General features: G+C 41.3%; 1 protein-coding gene across 2 annotated transcripts in view; it reads right to left on the reverse strand.

Annotated features, from left to right (window-relative positions):
* Immp2l (inner mitochondrial membrane peptidase subunit 2) overlaps positions 1-22,185 on the reverse strand; it is a 799,387-nt gene that overhangs the window by 699,311 nt on the left and 77,891 nt on the right. For both annotated transcript variants that reach the window (XM_005343824.2, XM_005343825.2), the window contains exon 4: positions 20,407-20,510. In XM_005343824.2, the coding sequence (XP_005343881.1) occupies positions 20,407-20,510 (104 nt within the window). The remainder of the gene's footprint in view (positions 1-20,406; positions 20,511-22,185) is intronic.

The following is a 22,185-nucleotide window of genomic DNA, read 5'->3' on the forward strand; positions in this document are numbered from 1 at the left end:
ACACAGTGTAGAGTGTGATACTCAGGAAGCGTGCACACAGTGTAGGGTGTGATACTCAGGAAGTGAGTTTTAAAGGCATCTTTACATTTATGTATGTTTTAAAATACATGTATTTTACACAATCTTCTTTTAAAATAAACATCAAAATGAATAATTGCATATGCAAATATAAGTCACAAAATAAAATCATAAAATTATATGATTTGCTGACCACGACTTTCCTCTTAGGCCTAATACCTGAAACCTAGGCTGGCAATGACTGCTGGCCAAGGTCCTGTCCTCCCCTCTCACTGGAGTGTCTCTTGCTCCTGCACATTTGCAAACTCTTTTAGAAAGACAGGGGTGACCTGGGACTGCATAAAGTCTATGGAGTTCCTTCACCTCTCCTCAGCTAAGCAGGTTTATAGCAAAAGACAAAGAGCTGAGGGGAGCTGTAGTTACTATGTGTAAATACTTCTATAAGTAAATATTAATTAACAAATCAGAAATACAGGATCGCACAAACTGCACAACTTAGAGATGAGTCTTATATCTCTGTGTAAAAAACAGAAAGATGGCTCACCAGGTCAGGGAACTTGCTACCAAGCCTGATAACATGAATTCCAGCCCTGGAGCCCACACGGTAGAAGAGAACAGGCTCCCATACATTGCTTACCTCTGCAAGTAGGTTGTCACACAATTTTCTCTCTCTCTCTCTTTCTCTTTGTCCCCAGCCCCTGTGTGTTTATATGTATAAACATTCACTAAATAAACAAATAAATAAATGTTTAAAAATGAAGGAGGAATAAAATAACAACAGAAAGTTCTAGCTAAACAGAAGGTTCTAGCTGAACAAAAGGATCTAGCTAAATGCATTATTTGGATAATGGAGTCAGGAGGGTGGCAAGTTCAAATCCTGATAGGACTAAACAGTGAGACCCTGTTACAAAACAACAGCAAGAGCAGTGGAAGCCTTTAGATCTTATTAGCATGGAACCAGACAGACTGACAGATTTCATAGTGGGGTAGCAGAGCCCAGAGGCACTGGTCTCCATCCCTCTCTTGCTCTTTGGAGTAACTACTGGGAAAAACCTCTAGGTATTTAATTTTCCTCCCTGGATAATAAGCCTTCCCTGACAGGGTTATTGGGGAGATTAACTAAGTAATGTATGTAAAGTGGTTGGAACAATCCCAGTCGCACACTAAGCCCCAAATCTTTCCACCCTAGGATGTACACGTCTCAGAGACATACACAGATGTACAACAGGCGCCGTTCATTTTAAAAGGAATATTCTGCTGTAGTTGAAGGGTTTTCTCTTTTTCACTTTTTCCTCCTACCCTACTGATCTGTTTAAGCACAATAAAAGTTCAATGATATCTGATGTCTACACAGAAAATAATCACAGAGACGGTAAGCCTACTATACATGAGGATCAGCCGCTACCTTGCTTTCTTTCTGAGATAAGAGCAAACATTACTTATGCAAAAATATTTCTGCTGACAATATATTCGTTGCTATGGCCTTTAGTTCTCATTCAAATTAGCAGTTATATTTTAAGCACTCAAGAAGTAGAAGCAAGAACCATTTTCCCAGCATAGTTAGTACTACTTAAAGGTCTCAAGAAGCAACAAATTCCAAACAACACTTAACCTCCTCCTTGATGCTGCCCAACAGAAGCCTGTTTCCAATTAAACTATATGAGATTGACAGCACTATATGGCTTGGAGGAAAGCACCACACTGGAAAGAACTAAGTAGACCTGCACCAGGCAGAGTGGTGGTGAACGCCCAACATCCTCCCCTTGGAGGGAGAGGCAGGAACACCAGAAGTTCAAGGCCATCCCTGTGCATCTACAGACAGTCTGGGTTTGATGCCCACTGGGACTCCATGCAACAGGGAGACAGAGAGAGAACTAGCCAGATTCAGAAAGAAAACATCGTATGTTTTCTCTTATATGTAGAACTTAGATTCAAATATATAAGTGCAATAATATATATAATAAATTCTGTACAGACAGAAAGACGGACAGAAACACAAAGAAATTAAAGAGGAAAAGATGAAAGGGAAGACGCAGCCGAAAGGGCAGAAAGGGTGAAACAAGAAAGGTTAATGGTATATAGGGGTCAAGCAGAAATGGGGAGCAGCAAGTATGGGGGAGAAAATGGGGGCTTGTTTGGGGGGAGAATAAAAACAATGTACGATGATATATATGGATAAAAATGACACTGTAAACCCCATTTCTCTGTACATTAAATAAAACGTTTTTGAAAAGGGACATCCTATCCAGATGAAATCTGATGCAGGTCCAGAGAAATTGAGAGGGGAGAAAGTGGAACTACAAAGGATCAGGTAACAAGGTAAGTCTTTTCACCTCAGCTACAGCCACGATGGGGATTACTCTCTCTTTGCTTCCATCAGGGGATCTACTGTTTTCCTATAAATGTCAGCTGAGCTGCACAGATTAACTGAGATGGTTCTCTACACTAGCTTCCAAGTACAGAAAGCTTATCTGTAAGTACACCATTCATTATTAGTAGAAAGCTATCAACTGACTTCCCACGAACAAAAACATCCATGCAAGCAATATTTTGTAGGAGACAAGATGCATGCTCGCTAACCTAGTTTCATTTATATAAACCCACCACTTACTACTATGTAGAAGGAATTCGGCAAGCCATACTAGCTACACATGATACCTAGTTCCCTCCAGTATCCATCAAGGAGCCTTAAATCACATCATTGCAAATATCTTTAGGTCTTAAGAGTTTTTATAGAAGAGAGAAATATTAAAAGGGTGTTTAGAGTATAGTACCACAAAAAAAGTGAAAAGTAGAATGAATATTCAGTAGACATGCTGTAGATAAACCCCCAAAGACTGTCCACTAGGATGCAGAGAGTAACGAAACTCAAGGAGTTAAAGGCAAAGCCTCTAACATTGATTTTTGACTAAACATGACCATGAGATAATACCCGGAAGAGCACAACCCCAGTAGGAGCGGGAGTGCTAGGCTGAGCTGGAGGAGCCTACGGAGTTGCAGCATACACGGGTATGACACAGACAGCAGGAAAACACAAGGACCAGAGCTTTGAAGAAAATTCTAGAAGGCAAGAAAGCCAAGCTCTGTGGGCAAAGGCAAAAGAGAAGAGCAAGAAAGGGGCCAAGAAGCAGTCAGAGTGCTGAGCGAGCACAAGAAGAAAGCCCAGGTGTTCAGGGACAAAGAAAACATAAAAGAGAAAATGCTCCCAACCTCAATTTCTGCTAAAAAAAAAAAAAAGCACAAAGTGTCACACTGTAGACACTAGACTTATCAATAGGAGGTCTGGGAATTAGTCCAAGGAGTGGCTGAGAAAATTAGAGATAGAAGGAAACTCAGATTTCGCCAGGCAGGGAGAGTAAACAACTCCAGGACCTAAAAAGAATCTGCAGGCTACCATTGCCAGGTGTTTAGAAATAAATATAAATTCAGTCTTAAATCATGACACAAATCGCCGTGTTCCTAGATAGGAGGAAGAGAGAAACTAAAGGTGTCTCTAAAAGTTTTAAATCTGGCTTGGCAGCACAGATATGAGGGTGCCAGAACATCAGCCTCAAATCCAAATCAGTAACCCAAAGCCCTTGAAGGACAGAGAGCTTCCGAGTCCCAGCTGTGCTGTATGGGATCCACAGCAGAGTCCAGGATTTAGCATTTCAAATAAAGACTGTCTAGGAGCATGGGTATTTAAAATAAACTCTATGTATAATGACTTTGGATATAGTGTGGTAAACAAGTTTCATAAAATTAGGTTTTCTTTCATTTTTACTCTATTCCTTTTTACATTATTAGTGTAAATTCTCTCGTGAAACTAGACGATTCACAACTACATAGTTGACTGGCTTTATAATAGGAAATAAATACTGGGATGTGAGAATAGTATTCCCAAGAGTTCATCAGAGCCAATGCTGATCTATCACCTTAAAGGAGATGATTATGAAAAAGGTCGCCCGGGCAATTTAACGATTTTACCATTTAGTAAACTAATGTCCTACTGGATCAAATGGCTCACTCTGGTCACCTAGCTAGTGAGGAACAAACGGAAGACTAGAACAGAAAGTATGGATTTTCCACCTGACTCTACCTGCAGAAAAGTCAGGAAAAAAAAGGTTTCAACTTTAAAATAGATTATAAGTTCAAAATACACAGCTTGGTCTGTGTCACATTTAATAAAACAACTTGCAAAAAGCATATCCCAAAACATCTTTAAAGTACCTCAGTTAACATATTTAATTCTTTTCTTCACCAATCTGTAGCTCAACTCTGAAAGTTTTAAAGTATAGGAGCTCATGATTAATATTTTTTTACTCTGTGTGTGTGTGTTCCAATTTATTTCAATTCAATCCAATTCAACTATACAGATATTAATTATACATACAAGCATTTACCTTTTTAAAGGGGAGTCCCGGTGGCTTCCCTACCGACTACCTAGCTTCCACAGTACCAGAAGGTACTACGGAGGACACTGCAAGAAAAAACACTCTCACCCAGCTGCCAACATTGAGAACTGTGGTAACAAATGGGGTGGGATAGGGAAGTGTCCACCAGTATTACCGTGGCAAAAACGTTACGTGTGTTACATATTGCTTTCTCACTGGTAAAACACAGAAGCTCACAACTGACCAAAATACAGAGAACAATTCTGAGGCATGCTCATTCACTAACAAGACTTCTACGTCATACTCCCTTCCCAAGGCTCAGGGAGCGTCAAAAAAAGAGAGGAAGAATCAGAGGTTTGGGGAGACAGGAGCAGAACAGTATTTTCTATACACGATAGGACCACTGCATGCATGAACTGACTGCACGCGTGTTTGCCTGCAGGAAATGTGCATGGGATCAAGCCCTCCAGTATGGAGAAGGGAGGTGCTTAAGAACTCCGCTCCTGGCTGCAGAGCTGTTGACTGTTAATGGCTTCTGGTAGGTAGCGAGACTATTTTCTTTAGTGGTGTGCCACATAGTAGATTAAACACACTCCGGTGGATGGTTCTCAACCTGTGGGTCACACATCCTCACCGGGGGTCTCCTAAGCCCACCAGAAAACAAAAATATTAACATTACAATTCATAAAAGTGGCAAAATTACAGTTATAAAATAGCAACGGAAATAAATATATGTTTGGGGTCACCACTACATGAGGAGCTGTACTAGAGGGTCGCAGCATGAGGAAGGTTGAGAAGCCCTGCTCTACACCCAATAGCATGCTGTGGTCAGCACACACTGGACTCAGTGGATTATTTAAGGGAGAAAGGGGGACAGGAGTTTGAAAGGGGTGGGGGAGGGCAGGAGTTTGGAAGGGATGGAGAGGTTGGGAGTGGATCTGGAGGAAGTTGGCAGAGAAGTGGAGATAGTGTGATAAAAACACATTGCATGAAATTCTCAAGGAAAACAAACGATTAAATAATAATACCCATTTGGAAGCGACATGAATTTGACATTCAAATAAAGATCATGAAATAACAAAGGCTAATACCAAGAAAGCAGTACTGATGAATATGATAATCACAGGGCATGTATGCAGGTACCCAAGTCGCTATGGAAACCTACATTTTGCCGTATTTTAGAAACTTAAGAGGACAGTCCAATGAAACCCCATGCATCCATCTCCAACATGGCAAGGTCAAACAATGTCCATTTTTGATTAGTCTATACATTAAAAGAGTACAAAAAAGGGAATACTTTATCAGGAAAAATTCAATTAATTTCATCATCTTTATCCTCCGCCATTTGGCAGTGACAAGGAAGACCTAATAGTGCTTCTTAGACTGATATTCATGAAAAGATAAAAGTTACAAAGTTGGAAGTAAAGCTACAACCTATACAATATGGTCTGTCAAATTCTGGTATGATTTAAAGTCCTATCTTACTGAAGAAGCTATGGAAGCCTCACTGGAACATTATGGTGGACTTCAACCACAAATTCAGGCCCATCCGTAACAATTACCAACCAAAATTTCTACCTACTGTAACTTAGCAAAAATCTGCTTATCATTATTCTTTCCACTTAAAAAGCACAGGTGGCCAGGCAGTAGTGGTGCATGCCTTTAATCCCAGCATTTGGGAGGCAGAGAAAGAGGCAGGCAGATCTCTATGAGATCAACCACAGAGCTAATTCCAGGACTACAGAGAAACCCTGTCTCAAAAACAAAACAAACAAAAAAGCATAACTATCTAAAACACAAATAAAAACAGAAGTCGGGTATGGTGGTGCCTACCTAAAGTCCCAACACTCAGGAGGTTGAGACAAGAGTATCCAGGATTTCAAATCAAGGCCATCATGGGCTAAATTAATCAATTCATTAGTAATAAAGAAACTAAATTCTGTTCTTGCTAATTATTAACAAGCTGATCCTGAGAGTTAGTTCTTTCCTAGATCTACTGTCCCCAGCCATGTGCAGAGCTGATTAAGGGAGTAAAGGGATTTCTGGTCCGATATGTTCACTCCGCTCTGCAGAGATATCCTCGGTTCTCTCTCGTGAAACTATTATTGGTATACCAAATGGCATGACTGATAAAAAAAATCATAATGCTGCCTCCCTTCTCAGTGGCCTATCACCTCTGTACGTCTTCACAAGGATGAGAGGTTGGGCGGTGGCGAGTGGAGTCAGACACGCACAGGTGACGGCTTTTCTAGGGTTTGGTCTGCGTGCTTTCCTTCACCTTACATGGTGCTCCTTCACGTTACTTCGGGCAATGTGTTCACCTACTCCGAAGCCAGTGCACTCTCAACTCCTGTCCCCTCCCTGCTGTTACCTCCCACAGAGCAGAGGCTCAGCACTGTCTGTGTCCTCTCCTCTCAGTACAGAATACTGTGGCGTGAAGCTAAAGACAGCCGTTGCCCCTGCCGTTCCTACTTTTAAGGTAATGACAGCTAATAGTGATTAGATGCACGCACATCAATGGTAGATTCAGTACCCATGTGCTAGGACATATTTACCAAAAGTAACATGTGATGGGCTTTTTGCATGGCATAAAGTCTATAATTTGTTAGAAAGGGTTATTATTAATTCTGCATCACAAAGAGATAATGTTGAGAAATTCAATCACAGTGTTGCACCTGTGCTACGAGGGAAAGTCTGACTGTGTTTGGATTTCTCTCATACAAGCTTAGGACAGGAAGCTTTGATTCTGTCCAATTCCTACAGAACTAGTCACCCCTTACCTGTGTGACCATTCCCTTATGCGTGCCATTTCTAGCTCTGGCTTCTTTCTTCTCTGGTATGGACCACCCCTCTTTAAAATCCAGCTTCAGTTCCCACCTCTTTCCTTCTGCTCCTCCACTCCAGTCGCTCACTTCTTTCAGTTACTACATCGTAGTTTTTCAGTTAAGCTCACGCATCAGGCTCCGCCATGCCTTGACCACACAACACACATGATTAGAGACGACGCCTGGCCCTCGGTTCTAACACCTGACATTGGGCACTGTACAAAGAAGGTTAGCCTGAAGAGGTGAGAAGCTGGAGCAGAGTTCTGAGGTGAGGGCTTGAGCAGCACTGGGGGAAGCTCGTCTGCAGAGAAGGCACACCATTAATCTGCATCATGCAATTATTACCTTCAGAGCCAATTTCAAGTTAGCCATGGTCCAACTGTGTGTGGAATTAGGAAATGGTGCGCTACGGGCTTGACAATTGCTAACATAGCGAATAGCAAACTGCCGGAATCATGTGCCCACAGGCCACATTTGTGACAAGTTTCAAAAAAATGACTATTTTAAATGTATCTTCTTCAACATGCTCTACCCAGCAGAAGTAAGTCCCAAGAACGGACGCTTTTGTCCGTTTTCTTTACTGTTGCATTGACAGAGGCCAACTCTGTGCTCAAAACAAGCACATGGAAAACATTTGCTAGAGGAACTGTCAGTATTTTTAAATACAATAAACCATTATAATGAATTATATTTATAAACTAGGATAGAGACAAGACAAATTTAACTTGTGTTTGTGACAAGTTAAAGCTCACTGTGGACGTTAGCAGAAGTCATCCCTTATTTCACGGATGATGAAAACGGGGGCAAGGGGCATAGTTCAGCGCTCAGAGCTTATGTCATGTGAGCAACATCTGGGCCCTGGGTTCAACTCCCAGTACCATGAAAGGAAAACTGATCTGCAGATGCTAACTGACAAGTTAGTTAACACATAATCAAGTGAGCCTAGAACCTGGCCTCTTGGCACCTGATCCAATCCTTCTGACTACATAATGATGACCACCCCTTGAGTTACTACCGATCTGTCATCATGGGGCAATGTTGCTAACATTCTGAAAGTCTTTCATGTTCCCCTAGATGTCAATGTACAACTGAACTATGTTTGATATAACGTCTAACAAACGACAAGCTAATTATAAAAATATCAATGACAAAAGAAAGGTCACAATTAGAGAAAATATTTCTTTATATATCAAATGACCTTTTCCTGAACATACCATCATAAACCAAGCCTGAATTCTTATTCATACCATCTTTAAATCTATAATCATCTCTGAATTTAATTATTGGGGTACTTTTCTTCCTAACTCATCATTAGGACAGAGGTCATAGTATCTGATATTGATTCTGGAAACAATGTCCAAAACCTTCTCATAATTCAAAGTTCATAGGAACATAAAGTTCAAACTGCAAAAAAAAAAAAAATGGCCAAAAATCTATTTGCATGATGTTTAGTACTTGAATAACCACACAGGTGTGAATTCTATAAATAACTATAAGGGAGTAGAAAATCTTTTTTTCACCGTTCTTTATAACCGAAGTGTTTTTTAATTGAGCCTGAACTGTGCTACATGGAGACAAGGCCCAGTCTCCGAGGCCAAATCGCTCTTATGGACCCATCAAGCTGACCGTCCTTAGCGGCAATGCTATACCCAAACAGGACAGGAAGTAAACTCAAATTTAAGAACTGATCAGCAGCACAAAGAAATTCTAGGCACAAGAAATTCTTTTTTTCTATTTCAGTATTTGTCTCCTTAAAATTACATTATGATGAATTGTGCCAGAGAATGAGACCTCCTCAAAAACGAGAAACATCACCTGCCCCCCTTCTAGAGCAAAAGTGAACATGCAGAGAGAATTTCAGGAGGGTGAGTTCATTAGCCAATGTTCCGCTAACACCCAAGGCAAGTTTCTGACTTTGTTCCAGTATGATCTTATTATTTCCTAATTATCCATATTGCTTTTCTCCTTTTTGTTAAACTGAAGTTCACCAAAGCAGTTTAACCTTCCATTTAGAAGCATTAAATACACCCTCCTCCTTTGCTGATAATTGGCCCCTTTCTTTATTAACTAATTTCTCTCCTTGATTTATTACAAATCCTTTTTGCCCAAATTTGGATCCATTCTGTGACTCACAGTCCTTCCCTTCCTTAACTCGGTTAGCATGCTGCCACTATGGCCACAGCCTGCCGGTTACTTCTTCACGTTCTGACTGCTCTTTACGGATCCTCTCATAGCATAATGAATGTTTAATAAGCCTGGAATGCTTTAATGATCCTTATTTAACTAGATGGTGAGATGTATGTGAGACAGACTAGTCACACTAAATTGTTTCCTGCCGAACGGTTGTGACTTTTCAGCATGCCAAGTACACAAATCTTTGCCACGGAACTTATGACCTCTAAAAGCGCAGAATGCTGAATTATAATTAGCATATCCGTAGCCAAACCAAACTGAGCCAGCTCCTCCGTCCGCAATTTTACCATCCATATGTGTTTTAATAAAGTGAAGTTTACAGCTGTGCTGTCCGTAAATATTAATGCGGCCTCTGAATTTGAGTAAATCTGTCACTATATTATGCAAAAGAGAACAGTCCATAATACGGGTCACTGAAGCTTCTCATTAATGGAAATAAACATTTCTTAAAGGTATAGTCCTTCACTTTGGGAAAGAGCTATTTTCTCCTGAGCTCCTAAACTCCTGTAACTTTAGAGTCTCTTGCTCTAAACCCCTCCCGTTTCTTATCAGTCACTGACACATTTTCTAGCAACTGTCACTTCCACGCAGCAAACACAGTGTCTTTTCCTTACAGACGGAGAAAACTGGAAGGTAACTACTGACCTTGATCACGTGAATCTATGTGTAAGGGCAGGTTTAAGACTCCCTCCACCTTTGCAGGGTGTGAACCCTGAAACAGCACATGTACTGGGGTGCCGCTCTTTTGGAAGAGCAAGTGGGCAGTGTGTTTGCTAGTGAGAAATGCATCTCAAGCTGACAAGAAAGACAGTAATAACTACAAGACAGAAAAAAATGTAAATACTCTGGTGGTGTGGCCCCTAATGGCCACATACTCTAGTAGATGGCCCCATTCCCACGACTGTATAGGCGACACAAACTGGACTTTATGGTTTGGTTTTTTTTTTAAGGCACAATGTTGGGAGGGGGTAGGGGTTAGGGCATTCATGACAAAACAATCCTCCCCACCATCCTTGAGTCCTAATGCTCTGAGCTTATCATCTTGAAATTCCTCACACTTTGACTTGCTTTGTAAATGAAGTCCAACGGGAGAGCTCGGCCTGGGTTGAGAGCTTCCGTGTCACGGTGAAGGATCTTTCTTTTATATTCAAACTCTGTTGGAAAGATTTTTTTATTACTTTCAAGCAGCCATAAAGATTTTTCCTGCCTTCTGTGAAGTAACATCTGCTATTTTGTTTGTTTGCTTCAGTGATATATGACACTTTTGCCTTTTGAGATATTTGTTATTCAATCATGTGACTAAAATGCACTGTTAGTTATTGTACCCTGATAAAAATTTCTAGAACCTGTGAGTCGTGTCTTTCATTACTTTTTAAAACTGGCCTTCCTCTATTCACAGAGAGCTTTTTCCCCACACTCTCTTTCTCCCCTTCCTCTGGGACGCCCTAGATGGAGGCCGGTTTTGTGTAAAGCACTCACCAGGTCCTTTCCTTCAGTGCTCCAGAGATGACATACATACTTCCCCTTACACATGCCATCAGGTCTCGCCTCCCACAGGGCTCTAACTTCCTGCCAAACCAACCATTATTCTAAAGGAATTTGCAACAGTTTCCATGTGTGGAATCCTTGAATTTTTTTGTGAACTTATACATTCTTTCATCATTTTCAATGTATTGATTATGATTATATGATAGCCCATAGCTGACCATGACACTATATTGACTGCTACACAGTCATCTACATCATTTATTCATTGTCTAAATTTTCTTTTTCTAGGTCACGTTCTGATATACAGTATATTAAATGCCAGGTATTGCACTAAAAAAATAAATAATAATAAAAACTCTGCATGAGATTTGCTTTTTCTGGCAATGACAATAAAAATAAAGGCATATCACCTTAAAATTCAGAGGTTGTATTTTAATTTTTATAAATTAAAAGTGTCTCTGTAGTTTTTCCTACCTGCTAAGATCCAAGCAAAAGCTTGGATTATTTTCTCTGCAACCCCAACATACTTTCTGAACTATAACTTATGATCTTTCAGCATAATAAAACTGCCAAAAACTGTTTCCAAAAACCAACCCAGCCACATAACCTTCGACCTACAGTCGGTCCTGCCAAGGGATGTGCTGGGTGAGGGAAGCCTAGAGATTGAGGGAGTGGCCAACCAATGACTGGTCCAGCCTAAAATCCATGCCAGGAAAGTGTAAGCCCATCCCTGACACTGCCTGGAGCACCGTGACCCACAGGCTGGATGACCCAGAGACTTAGGATAAGAACCAAACACAACTGGACAAAAAAAAAAAAAAAAAAAAAAAAATGTCAGTATAATGATGCCTAACAATATTCTGCTATACGAGCAAGGAACTCAGGACCGCGAGGGGTACACCCACATTCTGAGACAATGGGGATGTTCTTTCGGGAATTCACCAAGGCCAGCTGGCCTGAGTCTGAAAAAGCATGGGATAAAACCGGACTTGCTGAACATAGCGGACAATGAGGACTACAGAGAACTCAAGAACAAGGGCAATGGGTTTTTGATCCTACTGCACGTGCTGGCTTTGGGGGGGCCTGGGCGGTTTGGATGCTCAACTTACTAAACCTGGATGGAGGTGGGCGGTCCTTGGACTTCCCACAGGGCAGGGAACCCTGATGCCCTGATGGCTCTTCAAGCTGATGAGGGAGAGGGACTTAATCGGGGGAGGGGGAGGGAAATGGGAGGCGGTGGCGGGGAGGAGGCAGAAATCCTCAATAAATAAATAAATTAAACAACAACAAAAAAAAACAATATTCTGCTATACTCATAGATTGTGCCGGGTCCACTTGTCATCAGAGAGGCTGCATCCAGCAGCTGATGGAAACAGATGCAGATCCACAGCCAAACATTGGAAGGAGTTCAGAGAATCCTGCACAAAATGGGGAGAAAAGATTGGAGGAGCCAGATGGGCCAAAGAGCACAAGAAAACTACAGAATCAACTAACCTAAGTTCAGAGGGGTCCACAGAGACTGAATCAACAATCAGGGAGCATGCATGCGACTGACCTAGGACCTCTGCACGTATGTTACAGTTGTCACCTGGTCCTCTTGTGGGACTCCTAACAGTCAGAGCAGGAGCTGCCTCTGACTCTTTTCCTGGTTTTTGGAACCCTATTCCTCATACTGGGTCACCTTGCTCAGCCTGAATACTGGAGGAGATGTTAGTCTTACAACTTGATATCCCAAGTTTTGTTGACGTGTATGGGAGGCCTGCCCTTTCTTCTGCAGAAATGGAGGAGGAGTGGGTGTGGGGATAGGAGCAAAGGGGGATAGGGAGAGAGGACTGGGAGGAGAGTAGGGAGAGGAAACTGCAGCCAGGATATAACATAAAAAAAATAATTTAAAAAAATTGTAGCCAGCATCTAACTACTTTGGCTACCACTTGTAGCTTCCTAGCCTAACAGCCAGTGATGCTTACCAACTGAGAAAATGAAAGGAAAGTGGTACCAAACACGCTCACCTTGACGTGTTTCCTTCACTCTGGAACCTTTACCCCTTTGTATATATTCAAATATCTCTGATAACCCTACAATGTGTTTTCTCATTTTTCTAAAAGTTGACTTAGCTGAAATATAATTACTAAAATAATAAAGCCAGGAGTAGAAATCTGTTCTTATTGATCTTAGTGGAGTACTTTTAGATATGGATCCAGATTCTACTATTGGCTTCAAAAGTACATAGGATAAATTTGTATGTCTATAGCAGTTTATTTGACTTCAGCTTTTTTTTCTGCTTGATACCTACTTACTCACTGTTTGAACACCATAATTAATTCTGTTCACATTATTACTTAAACTAATTCAAAATATTACTGCGCAGATTCAGGAATGGGGGCTGAGAGGATAAGAGAACTTGGACCAACAACAGCAGCTCACAATCTCCTGTAAGGAGTTCCAAAAAGATCCAACCCCTCTTCCGGCCTCAACACACACACACACACACATGCATACACACACACACACAGGCACGTGCACACACACACACACATGCATGCATGCACACACACCCACACACAGATCTTCTACAATATGCTGTTCCTCAACATCCCCTTCCATGGAACACACAATGTGTACTCTCAGCCCCTCCATAATACTGTCTTGCACGTTGCCTTTGTTTTCCTTTTTAAATTAAGTAACGGTTTCCTGGCGAGTTGCACTCCTCCACCACGCAAACAAAAACAGTTATAAGCATGCAGTATCTCACAGAACGCGGCCTGCACAACTTCCTTCTGTGACAACTTCTATTTATCTCTCATAAGATGCAGTATTTATAAAATGGGATGGACAGAGGCTATGGATAGTGCCTATAGTTATATCACCATAAAATCCCCATAAGACAAAATTGAAATTTATGATCACTGAAACATTTTGAACTGAGAAAATGTTTCATTATAATTAAATGTACACGCATTGTGTAGGCAGTTTATCTACTCAAGGAAACCAACTTCTATTAAAGCTTGCTTTACAGACAGCAATTCTGTATGCACATGAACAGCTTTCAAAAATCAGTTAAATCTATACCAAACAACAGCAACAATGCTGTACCTCACTCTATTTTTCCAGAAAATTATCACTTGCAAATAGACTTAGTAATAAAAATAAATTACTACGGGTAATGTAAAGTGTCATGAACTGACTCTCTTCAAACCCAAGTGAGATGCAGGATTCCACTTCACAGTAGTTTACTGTCAATTACCAATAAAAGGCTAGAACCTTGGGCCTTTCACCCTAACAGTCTTGCTCTGCAAGCTGTTGCCTTTCTGGGTGGGCAAAATTACCTTCAAATTTAGAAAAAAAAAATGTTTGGTTTAGACAAAAATAAATTCTGAATGCGCACCAACAAGTAGAGCGGATAAGTATATGCAGTTATATTTTCCGAGCTCAACTGGCTTTTAATACAATTATAGGTCATTATTCAGTCCTATCATTGCTCTAGGCATTTGTTAGAAAGCATGAGTTTCCTTTTTTAGCAAGCTCCAATTAATTTCCCTTGGTAGGTCAGGGGACCTTTAAAGATTTACAAGAACTTAAGACACAAGAAAATGAGAACCTTTCTATCTCTCTTTTTTTTCTTCCCCCCAAGACTCGTCTGTTTCACCTATTTCTCCAGCTCAAATCTCCATAACTCTGCTCATATTCACTGCAGGAGATGTCGTCACCACCTTGGCCATCTGTCAGAAAGAGCCAATGTTTAACACGTCATGAGTCAGCTGACGTCACGAGCCAGCTGACATCACGAGCCAGCTGTTGGAAGTCATTTCCATACTCGGGCTCATAAGAAAGCCCTGGGACTATTAATAAAGAGACTACATTTTAGGAATCATCACATAGTAATTTTGCTTCAGAAATAGGAATAACGAAAAACATATACACCAGAGTTTGTGACTTCTTTGCCAAGAACTGGTAAGCTGCTCAGCTACACCATCACAACACACATGGAGGTACCATGATGCTTAACTATGATGCTACCTAGATGGCTTTGGCGTAACGCACTTCTAACCTGGGCCTGATGCTTACTTACTCTGTCCTTAAGCAAACTACTCCTACCCTGTAGACGTCGGTGCTCTTATCTATAAACTGGAAATAATAATATTATCCTGCTGTGTTGATTTTTAAAACAAGGGGTGTTATAGTTTGAGTGTGAAACATCTCCTCTCAAGCTGTTTGGAACACCTGGTCCAGGACTGCTGATGCTGCTGCTGTCTGGGGAAACTTCAGAAAGTGACACCTAGAAGGGAAGGCTGTCACCAGGGGACAGATAGTGAGGCGTACAGACCAGCCTTTTTCTATTCTGCTTTCTGCACCTTCATCTACCCAGATCACATATGAGCCAGCTCATACTGCCTCATCCGCAAGTTCTAGCTGCCATTTTTTTTCCTGTCATTGGATTCTCACAAACCTTGAAACAAACTAAATCCTTTCGCCCTGAAGCTGCTTCTTCAGATCTCTCGCTACAGCAGAGAAAAACAAAATAATACAATAAAAATGGATACAGGGGGCTGGAGAGATGGCTCAAAGAGAGATTGCCTGCTCTTCAAAAGGTCCTGAGTTCAATTCCCGGCAACCACATGGTGGCTCAACCATCTGTAATGAGGTCTGTGTGCAGGCATACACACAAACAGAATATTGTATATATAATAAATAAATAAATAAATATTAAAAAAATAAAAATAGATACAGAACGCTTACTTCAGGACTAAAAGTTAGAAGCAGCCAGTATTAAAACTATATGGCTTGTCTTTGGGCCTGATCACCCCAGCATTCTCCCCAATGCCTGAGGTTTACCTCTTATAGAGCCAGCCTTGGCTATACAGCATTCACCTTCCTGGATTCCACCTCAGACTCTGAATTGTAAAATGAAGTGGCATGGGACATACTCCGGGGATACAGTACCTTGTATGGCAAAGGTTTAAACCTGGCTTTGTCCACAAGAGAAGTAGAATGAATATCAGAGGTGACTTAAAATTCTCTAAATGTAAAGGGAAAAGTAAACAAGTGGGATAATTAATGCACTGATTTGCCGAGGAGACTCCAAACTGTTATCATCTACACGAACAGCAGCAGTTCCACTGAATGTGGCCTGCTACACGGACCCAGAAATCAAGGAGCACAGGTCCGCATCATGTGTACCCAGGCCAGATCTCTCTTTGTTCCTCATTAGTCACGTGCTTGCTCTGAATTCCATGATGCTATAAGCAACTTCCTATAGACAGTGGGATGAGGATGAAATGAAAAGTCAGAATACTTAGCACAATGTCTAGATTGATGAGGAGACAGATGGCAGCTTGTGAGAAGTCCTCACAGCAACCTTCTACGACAGTACTTTAAGCCAACATCGGTGTGGTGGTTGGACTATAAACTCATAGGAAGTAGCATTATAGGAGGTATAGCCTTGTTGGAGGAAATGTGTCACTGTGGAGTGGACTTTGAGGTCTTCTATGCTCAAGCTACACCCAGTGTCTCAGACCACTTCCTATTGCCTGCAGGTCAAGATATAGGGCTCTCAGCTCCTTCTCCAGCACCATGTCTGCCTGCATACCACCAAGTTACTCCATGATGGTAATGGACTAAACCTCTGAAAATATAAGCCACCTCAATTAAATGGTTTTTCCTTCCTAAGAGTTGCCATGGTCATGGTGTGTCTTTACAACAAGAAAAACCCTAACTAAGATAATCTGAAATCCAGCCCTTCTTCCTTCCTACCTGCCTACCTCTGCTACACTCTTTAGCCTTTTCCCCAAGCTGCACAGTTCCCACACCTTATTTCCTAGCGGCTGTAGATTTGGCTCACTTCTAAAAGCCATAGACCCTTTTAGTCATTATCCAAGCTTGTAGAACATACATATGGGGGGACTTATAGCTAAAACAATAAGCCAGATGGTGGTGGCTCACACCTTTAATCCCAGCACTCGGGAGGCAGAGACAGGAGGATCTCTGTGAGTTGGAGGTCAGCCTGGTCTACAAGAGCTAGTTCCAGGACAGACACCAAAGCTACACAGAGAAACCCTGTCTCAATCCCCCCCGCCAAAAAAAAAAAAAAAAAAAAAAAAAAAAAAAAAAAACACTGAACCAAAAGCACGGGGGTAAGTGGTGGGGTTGTAAATTTAAAAAAACTGACCCTATAATCAGTTCCCCCATCTACCCACTGGCCATGCTGCCTTTTCTGCCTGAGTCTCCATTTTATTCAGCTGTCAGCATTGCTGTGCCTTCCTCAGCAACTCCCACCCCCATTCAAAAGCTGAACAGCCATGAAAACTGTGATGGCAGAGCCTCGTTCTGAAAAGCAACTCACCAGTAACGTCAAAGGTGTTAAGTTCATAAAAGACAAAATCACTAAAGAACTGTCACAGGCTAGAGAAGACCAAAGTGAAATGAAAAATAAAATAAAATGCAATATGCTTTGGCCCAGGGAAATCTAAAAGATTATTAGTCAAAAGGCTGGTGAATGACTAAAGCACACAGTTAAACATGTTCTATCAATGGCATTTCCTACATTGAATAACTGTACCTTTACTTTGATTGTGTACGATTTTATTCACAGTGGAAGAGGTAGAAGGGCACTCTCTATACTACTATACAGGCTTTCTTTAGGTTTAATGTTATTTCAGAATAAAACATTCAAACATAAATGTGATTATTTAAGATTTACTATAAAGCATCTCTATCCCATTGGACTTGCTAGGTGATATATTCTTTGAGAAACTGTGATTCCTATGCTAAGCCAATTGCAGTAAGGCCATCACACAGGTTAATAAAAAGTCAATTCCAAGGTATAGAAAATCCACCTTAAGCACTACTATTAGACTGCAAATCCATTAAGAGAGTACAGTGCCACCTACACATACTCAGTAATACTAAGGACTTAATGACAGCGAATGATACTGTGCCTTGTCTTTCATGTGACTAGGTAAATATTCCTCTTGAATTAACATAACTGAATAATATGCTTAAACAATAACTCCACTGGGACCAACGGTTCAAAAAGAAAAAGACAGGAAAAGAGAAAGAGACATAAGGAGGCGTACTCCAGGGCATACCTGCTCCCCTTCAGACCTGTCTTGAAAGCTTTGAGAAACAGCCTTGGTCAACAATCTCTCAACAAAGCAATAAAAATTATCCTCCATATTAAAAGTTACAGAGGAGCTTTTTGTAGGAACCAAGTATTCAGTGTTGCTTGGCATGGATTAAATATATAGGTGAAAGTTTATCACACCAACACCGATCTTTTCAAATGAAGTAGTCTACAGATTGTAGGAAAATATAAGGACATATGTCCGAAAGCAGTTTGCTCATAAAACTAGTCAGAAAATACCATAACATGATATAGCTTTTATAGTAAAACCTCAAGCTAAAGAATAGACAACCAAACTAAGTTTGAAACAGCCAGCACAGGACTGGCTTAATAAATATTTGTTGTTGAATAACATAATCCCAACACTAAGTGTTCTTTTATGCAAACGAGGCCTGCTAGCGACAGAGTATATGAAATGAAGTTACGGCATCTCTATATGATGCAGATACAGCACTGACGCGTTAAAAATGTGCTTCACCAGCAGGACACAGTGCCACACACCTTTAACCGAGCACTTGGGAGGCAGAGGCAGGCGGATCTCTCTGAGTTCCAGGCCAGCCTGGTCTACAGAGTGAGTTCCAGAAAGCCAGGCCTGTTACACAGAGAAACCCTGTCTCAAAAGACTAAATAAATAAATAATGTGCTTCACCTGCAGTAGCTATAATTTCCTAATCCTGATTGGAATACAAATGTTCATTTACATTAATTTGTATAATAAATATCAATCACTATAACAATTACCTAAAAGAGCTGTGTTTTCCTTTAGAAATAAATGATGGTAGGTCAGGATATTTTTATGGACTCACAACCCTGAATTTCTTTTTTTTTTTCACTTCTGTATGCTCAAAATTTCTTTTTTTTTTAATTTATTTATTTATTGAGGATTTCTGCCTCCTCCCCGCCACCGCCTCCCATTTCCCTCCCCCTCCCCCGATCAAGTCCCTCTCCCTCATCAGCTTGAAGAACAATCAGGTTTCCCTGACCTGTGGGAAGTCCAAGGACCGCCCAACCCTGAATTTCAAGGAGCCATCTCACAGTTTTCGATGCCCTATTCAAATTTGCCTGCTTAGAGACAGCCAGCTTGTTTTCCTAGGGGGAGAGGACTGCCCAGCTGCCCACTGTTACATGGCTTCTTTCTCTTGGGTGGGTATCCTCTTTGTCAAGAACTAAGTGAGGATGCAAACTTGTCAAACCAAAGGCAAAAAACAATGTAGACATGATAGGCTTATTCCACGCGGAGAGGCTTATCAGAGGGTAGCAAAAACACACTGCACTGAATGACAAAGTAAACGTACACTCCAAAGAGTAGATTAACATTAAAGAAAATACTCAGAACCTCAGAAGCGTTTAAATCCCATCCCTGGCTGTCTGCCATCATTCCACTCCCCTGTATCCCATTACCTACTGACCAGATGTAGGTAATGTGGTTTCAAATGAACCCTGGTAAGAGCAGTCTTGAAGGAGACACACTTACAGAATACCTGTGTCCAGCAGTAAAATTGTCTACAGGTAAAGACGAGCAAGTTGATACTGGATTATTCTACCTATTGAAATTATCATCCAACAAGAAAAAAAAAAAATCTCGTTCCAGCTCAAAAGAAAGGAATGACTGGGGAAGAGAAAGCTTCTCACTCAATAGTAGGTTTTCTGGTCGCGAAAATAAACACTCAGAGTACCACATCAGCTGCAGCTCCCTGTGCTGGCCTCTGGAACAAACATCCTACTAGAACAGCTTTTAGAAACAGCTCCAGCCAGAATGAATTAAGCAAGGTCTGCTGCAGTCTGTTCTAGGTAGGCTTATTTTTTTAAAAAACAAATCAAAATTTGGACTATAAACCACTCAAGCACATGCAGAAGTGCACTATGTCACCGTGTCAGTTATGGACACTTTGACACTCCTCTACAGCCAACCTCGGGTACAATCTTTAGTCCCGCCCAGCCACAACGTTTAACAGAGAAACAGCGCCATCTTTTGATGCAAACAGAAGTCCAGAAAACTAATATTTCAAACTTTTTTTCCCCAGGTAAAATCACAACATACACAAGTACCATTGCATCTTATATCATAATTATCATCTCCTAATAATGGTTTCTTTCCAAAAGTAGTAAAACGTAGCACATAAGTTTGCTTACCAAGATGCAAAATTGTAAAATACTGCAAAATAATATCAACTCAACATTTCATTAAACAAAATTTACAAATTATGTCATCCAACTGACATGTATTAAGTAAAAAAAAAAAAACCTTTTTGATCATTGCTATATATCAATACTGATCGTATTTAAAATGGACTCATTAATTTCATAACTGGCCAAATATCAGCAGTAAATTATCAGTGAAATCCCGATGCGCAGAAATGCAAATACAGAAAGTTTCCGGGTTACTTACACCAGTGACACAATGTCTCCACGCTGGACTTCGAAATTCCTCACCTTCCAGTGGTTCAGTAGGACCACATCGGAGGACTGGCATCCTCCGGGGTTCAGAGAAGGCTGCAAAGAAGAGATGCATCCATCACTTGGAATTGTTTTCAGTTTTTATGCAGCAGAATTAAGTTTTAACAACTCCTACCTTTCAGATCTTTGGCAAGTCTCGAATAAGAACAAATGAGTTTTCAAACCTGCTAACTAGGATTTTTCCAAAATGTAACAGAATAAGTAAATACGTTACCAAAGTTTGGGTGGAGCTCCGTCTCGGGCCTCCTCCCCCTCCCCCTGACTCCAAACCCTGCCCTGTCTCAGAAAGCCCTAGAAAGGGCGGCTCCTCCACAGGAGATGCCCAGGACCACACCCACAGGCTATTTAAGATGAGGTTCCCTGACTTGCCACGTGGTTTCCCCTTGTGGTTTGTTTTCTTTCTACTAGAACCACCCAGGGAACGGTTTGCTCGAATTAAACCCAGACTCATTAATTTGGCCTGATCTGATTTATTACTTTGGCAGAAGAATCCAATATTGGGGTACAGAAACCTTTCAACCAATACTTATTCGCAAGGAAAATATGACTGAAATGAATTACTAAATTCTAGTAGAGAGATACCCAAAAAGTTTTAGGAATAATGAAAACATGTGCAAAGATGGACTTAATTATCCTAGGATAATAATCTGGTGGGACCTACTCCCACATCATCGTTCCCTGTGGAAAAGAAGGAAATAATCTAATGTCACCCAGCAAAACATATACATGAGGAACCACCAGGAGTAGGAAGGACAAGGATGGGAAAATCACTAAAATATACAATTCCACCCTTCCATCCCTCTTTTTCCAAGAGTATGTACCAAAGGCCCTGGTCTCTGCCTGAGGAGAGTAACTGGCCTTCCTCCCAGAATTCAGACAATACTGGTTGTGCCTAAGAATGAACGAAGCAATGTCGCTTAGCTACAGAAGTGTCACCCATGAGCCATGCTATGTGCATGGAGAAACAACACAGTCCATAGATAACACGTCCAGAAGGAACGGAGGGGGAAGAAAAAATGAAGGATGAAGAGAGCGTTTCTACTGCTGACAGAAAGTGTAGACGTGAGATGCAGCGATTTCTTTGAGGACAGAAGGGTTCCCAAGGGTGAGGCCGTTTGTTTCACTGCAAGGCTAATGATGACTACAGAGGAAACACAACCAAGTCAAGGGCCAGGAAAAACAGTAAGGGTCAGGCAGCCATGCCTGAAACAACAGTGACAAATGCTTTTAAGGTTCCTGGGAATCAGGGGCTATGGAGATGGCTCATGGGTAAAGCCTGCTGTATACAAAAAAAGAACAGAATTCAGAACCCCCCAACAGCCACAAAAAAGACATGGTTATGTCTGCTGTAACCCCAGCTTCTAGGAGGTAAAGGAGCAGAACCCTGGGAGTTACTGGCCATCTACTCCCGCCAAATCAGTGAGCTCCAGGTTCAGTTATAGATGCAGCCTTAGAGAAAATGAGGTAGATTTGGAGCCATCCATGGGAGTGTGGTTGACCTACCAAGAGCCACATTCTGAAAGAAAAGTCTCCCTCTTCAACAGCTATCAGTGGCCAATGGTTCCTCAGTTAGGGGTGGACCTCAGTGCCCATCTGCCCTCCATGGGTTCCTCAGTTAGGGGTGGGACTCAGTGCCCATCTGTCCTCCATGGGTTCCTCAGCTAGGGGTGGGACTCAGTGCCCATCTGTCCTCCATGGGTTCCTCAGCTAG

The sequence above is a fragment of the Microtus ochrogaster genome, chromosome 1 (assembly GCF_000317375.1).
Source record: "Microtus ochrogaster isolate Prairie Vole_2 chromosome 1, MicOch1.0, whole genome shotgun sequence".
Classification (NCBI taxonomy): domain Eukaryota; kingdom Metazoa; phylum Chordata; class Mammalia; order Rodentia; family Cricetidae; genus Microtus; species Microtus ochrogaster.